This window comes from Lipotes vexillifer, unplaced genomic scaffold, assembly GCF_000442215.2.
Source record: "Lipotes vexillifer unplaced genomic scaffold, Lipotes_vexillifer_v1.1 scaffold691, whole genome shotgun sequence".
NCBI classification, from domain to species: Eukaryota; Metazoa; Chordata; class Mammalia; order Artiodactyla; family Lipotidae; genus Lipotes; species Lipotes vexillifer.
This window is the reverse complement of record NW_006788040.1, coordinates 3754957-3759011: the sequence shown is the minus strand read 5'-3', so window position 1 is coordinate 3759011 and position 4055 is coordinate 3754957. Positions and strand designations below refer to the sequence as shown.

General features: G+C 45.2%; 1 protein-coding gene across 1 annotated transcript in view; it reads left to right on the top strand.

Moving 5' to 3' along the window:
• THOC5 (THO complex subunit 5) overlaps positions 1-4055 on the top strand; it is a 30524-nt gene that overhangs the window by 10356 nt on the left and 16113 nt on the right. Inside the window, exons 7-8 of the mRNA XM_007461173.1 lie at positions 1735-1867; positions 3923-4000. Coding sequence (XP_007461235.1) covers positions 1735-1867; positions 3923-4000 — 211 coding nt within the window. The remainder of the gene's footprint in view (positions 1-1734; positions 1868-3922; positions 4001-4055) is intronic.

The window sequence follows — 4055 nt, the reverse complement described above, 5'->3', positions numbered from 1 at the left end:
TGTTTTTGTAGGTTTTTTTTCTTCTTTTCCTCTTGTTCTTTTCTCTTGTGATCTGATGACTATCTTTGGTTTTGTGTTTGGTTTTTTTTTTTTTTTTTTTTTTTTTTTGCGGTACGCAGGTCTCTCACTGTTGTGGCCACTCCCGTTGCGGAGCACAGGCTCCAGACGCGCAGGCTCAGCAGCCATGGCTCACAGGCCCAGCCGCTCCGCGGCATGTGGGATCTTCCCAGACCAGGGCACGAACCCGTGTCCTCTGCATTGGCAGGCTGACTATCAACCACTGCGCCACCAGGGAAGCCCTGTGTCTGGCTTCTTTGATTCAACAGTTTGTTTGTGAAATTTATCTAGGTTGTTGTGAGTACCAGGAGTTCATTTATTCTCATTGATGTTTAGTGTTTGATTTGGGGTGTTTCCAGTTTGGGGCTGTTGTGAATAATGCCACTAGGAGCCTTCTTACACATGTCCTTTGGTGTACATGTGTACACATTTCTTTTGAATATATACCCAGGAATGAAATTGTTGGATCATAGTATGCTATGCGTATATTTAGGTTTGGTATTCGGTGAAACAATTTTCTAAAGTGATTGTACTGATTTTTGAAATTCCCACCATCACCATGTGAAAGTTCTAATTTTCCACATCCTTGTCAACTCTTGATGTTGTCATTTTTCTTGATTATAGCCATTCTGGAGGGTATCTTTTATGGTTTAAATTTCCATTTCCCTGGGGACCAGTGACGTTGAGCACAGCACATTTTATATACTAACTGGCTTTTGGAGTACCTCATTTGTGAAGGGCCTGTTAAAGTCTTTTGCTCATTTTTCTGTTGGGTTGCCCGGAATTCTTTATATTTTCTGGAGATGAGTCTTCTGCAGATATCTTTCCTTTTCACTTTCATAATAGTATCCTTTAATGAGCAGATGTTCTTAATTTTAATATGATCTAGTTATCAGTCTTTTCCTTTCTCTGTCCCAAGGTCATGGAAATACTCTTGTATTTTCTTATAGAGCCCTATTGTTTAACCTTCCACATTCAAATCTATAGTCTTCCCGGAAGTGAATTTTGTACATAGTGTGAGGTGAAGGTCAGATTCTTTCCCCACATAGGTATTCAGCTGATTCATTTATTGAAAAGACCATTCTTTCCCCCACTGTTCTGCAGTGCCATTTTTGTCATAAATCAGATATCTGTATAGGTTTGGGTTTGTGTGTGCGTGATCTAGTTGTCTCTGCACCAATATCACACTGACTTATTACTCTAGCTGTATCAGAAGTCTTGATGCTCAATAATGTAAGTCCTCCAACTTAATTTTTCAGGATTATCTTTGTTATTCTTGGCCTCTTTTATTTACATATAAGTTTTAGAATCAGCTAGTCTATTTTCATCTGCTGGGATTTAGATTGGATTGCATTGAATCCATAGATACTTAGGGGAGAATTGACATCTGGGCAGTATTAAGCCTTGGAGGCCATTAACCTGGCATATATCTCCATTCATTTAGATCTTTCATTTCTCAGGTGTTTGTGTAGAGGTTGACACACTTTTGACATTTAGGTATTTGATGTTTTCTTGATGCTAGGTGAAATGGTATCTTTTTTTAAAGTTCATTTTCTTACTGTTTATTGCTGCTATCACTTGGATAAATAAAAAACTGTATACTAAGTTACTAAGAAGCCACATGTTCCTGTGTGTGCCTGTAAAAGAAAAACAAAATCCCTTCTTCCTTACTCGCAGGCTTCCCTACCGGTGCAGGAGTATCTGTTTATGCCCTTCGACCAAGCTCACAAGCAGTATGAGACAGCCCGACACCTACCACCTCCCCTGTATGTCCTCTTTGTCCAGGCCACTGCGTATGGGCAAGCCTGTGGTGAGTATGGGGGCTGGGCAGGGAGGGGCTGTGGGAGCAGCAGCTGTGGCCAGTTGAGTCATTTGGAAGCACCTCCTGCTGAGGAAAGCTCCCTGGCCCTACTCAGAAGCCCTCAGGTGATAGATGCTGCCTCCCCTCTGCACTGCCTGGCATGGCTATTTTGACCAGCTGGCCTGAGGCTGGACTAACCTGATGGGAATTTCAGAATGGATGGCTTTGAATCTTTGATGAGCCTGACTGGTCGGCTATTGTGTTCAGTGCCCAGGCAGCCTATCTGGCCTCCCAAGCACTCACCCCATCAAGGCACACTTGGCAGGTGGATCAGTGCCTCCTGCTCTCTTCACAGAGAGGGTTTGGTGAACACAGGTCCCAGCCAGCTGTCTCAGGCTTTCACCAAGCCCTGGAACAGGCTGCATGTCATAACAGTGAATTACGGAAGGAGAGGAGGTGTCCTCATTAAGCTTGAAGGCAGCCCATGACTCCACTAGGATTTTGAGAAGCTTTTAGAGATCCTACCTTTTGCCCTATTGCAAGCTTTCACCTAGCACCTAAATTTTTCTTCCCTACGCCCACCCCACTGCATCAGACAGACACACATTGCGCCAGTGCATGCCTCTCCTCCCAGCCATGGGCATCAACACATTTCTGTCTCTCTTCTTGTGTCTTCCTGGTCCTTCTGATCCTCTCCCTCCCCTTTCTTCTCCCTCCTATTTTCATCATCAGCTCATATGAAATCCTCCCAGCCCCCTAGACAGGGTGAGTAATTTTCTTTTGTGTTTAAAACACAGCCTGTTTCCATTCCCATTTTACTGTAGAATTCCAGGAATAAACTAGTCAAAAGAACAGTCTAGCATTTGCCAGTGTTAATGGGGGCAGCCAGCTTGTTTGGGATGAGGTATGATGGTTCATGAGGGTTGTCAGAGATAAGCAGTGGTCAGCCACTTAGGAATATCCCAAGGGCCCGCCACTTGGGGGAAGTTTGTCATCCCTCTTTATGCACTTGAACAAACCCTTTCAGGCTCCTGTGACTATTTGCGTCTCTGTATACCCTTTTGAATGGAGAAGGAAGGGTGATGGCCTATCTGATCTCTCAGCGCTAGACCCACGGAGTTGCACAGAGGCAGGCCCAGGCATTGCTCATTGAGGTGTCAGGCCTGGTGCAGGGAGCAGGCCACTTAGCTTTGTGTTTGAGATACCAAGCTCAAGTTGAATAGACTTGGTCTTGAATCCTAGCTTATTTACCTCTTGGCTATTGTATCTAACTTCCTTGAGCCTTAATTTTCTCATCTATAAATGGCTAGAGTAATAGTATTGCTCCTACAGGATTGCTGTGAGGATTGAAAATTAATTTTTTAAAGTAATTTTATAATTAAAATTCAGTCCTCCTAACCCAACTGGGCAGCCACCATTTGTCAAGTCCCTGTTTCATAGGTGCAGAAACTGAGGCTCAGAGCAGTGACATAACTTTCCAAGTTGTAAGTTTGGGAGTTGGTTGAGCAGAGACTCAGGCCGGGACTGGACTGCAGGTTCCAGGTTCCTACCCACTGTCCTGCTGCCTCCCAGTTAAATGTTGCGGTATCAGGCAGGTGCCAGGTGCTAGGTGTAGTGCAGAACAGAGAATAAGAACTGAGGGGAGAGCTGTCGTTTCCAGAATGTGGACAGTTACAGGTTCTGGATGAGAACCTTTAAGACAGTTGGTAGAATTGTGCCGTGTGGCTTTAGGCCATTGATTTGGATTTCTGTGCCTTGGTGTAAGCCTGAAAAGAGAGGCATTCACCCCTAGTTTCAGGTGATGCTTGGCCAGGAATCTGCATTTTGGGTTCCTTGTTTTCAGTAAATGATGGGAAAAAGACTTAGGTTTCCCACCTTGCTCCTCTTCATCTGGGAAAAAGACTTAGGTTTCCCACCTTGCTCCTCTTCATCTTTGGCCCTCCAGCCCCGGTCAGTAAGAAGCTGTGACAGAGGCAGAGGAAGTGCAGCCCCAGGGCGGGCCTGCTCATGTAACTTAGCTCCATCTCTCAGCAGCTTTCACAGGAAGCTGTTTCTTGCTCCTAGATAAGACGTTGTCTGTGGCGATTGAAGGCAGCGTGGATGAGGCCAAGGCTCTGTTCAAGCCTCCCGAGGACTCCCAAGGTAAGTGGTGGTCAGGATCCTCCCCCACGTCTACCGTAGCGGGTTCCAGGAAAGC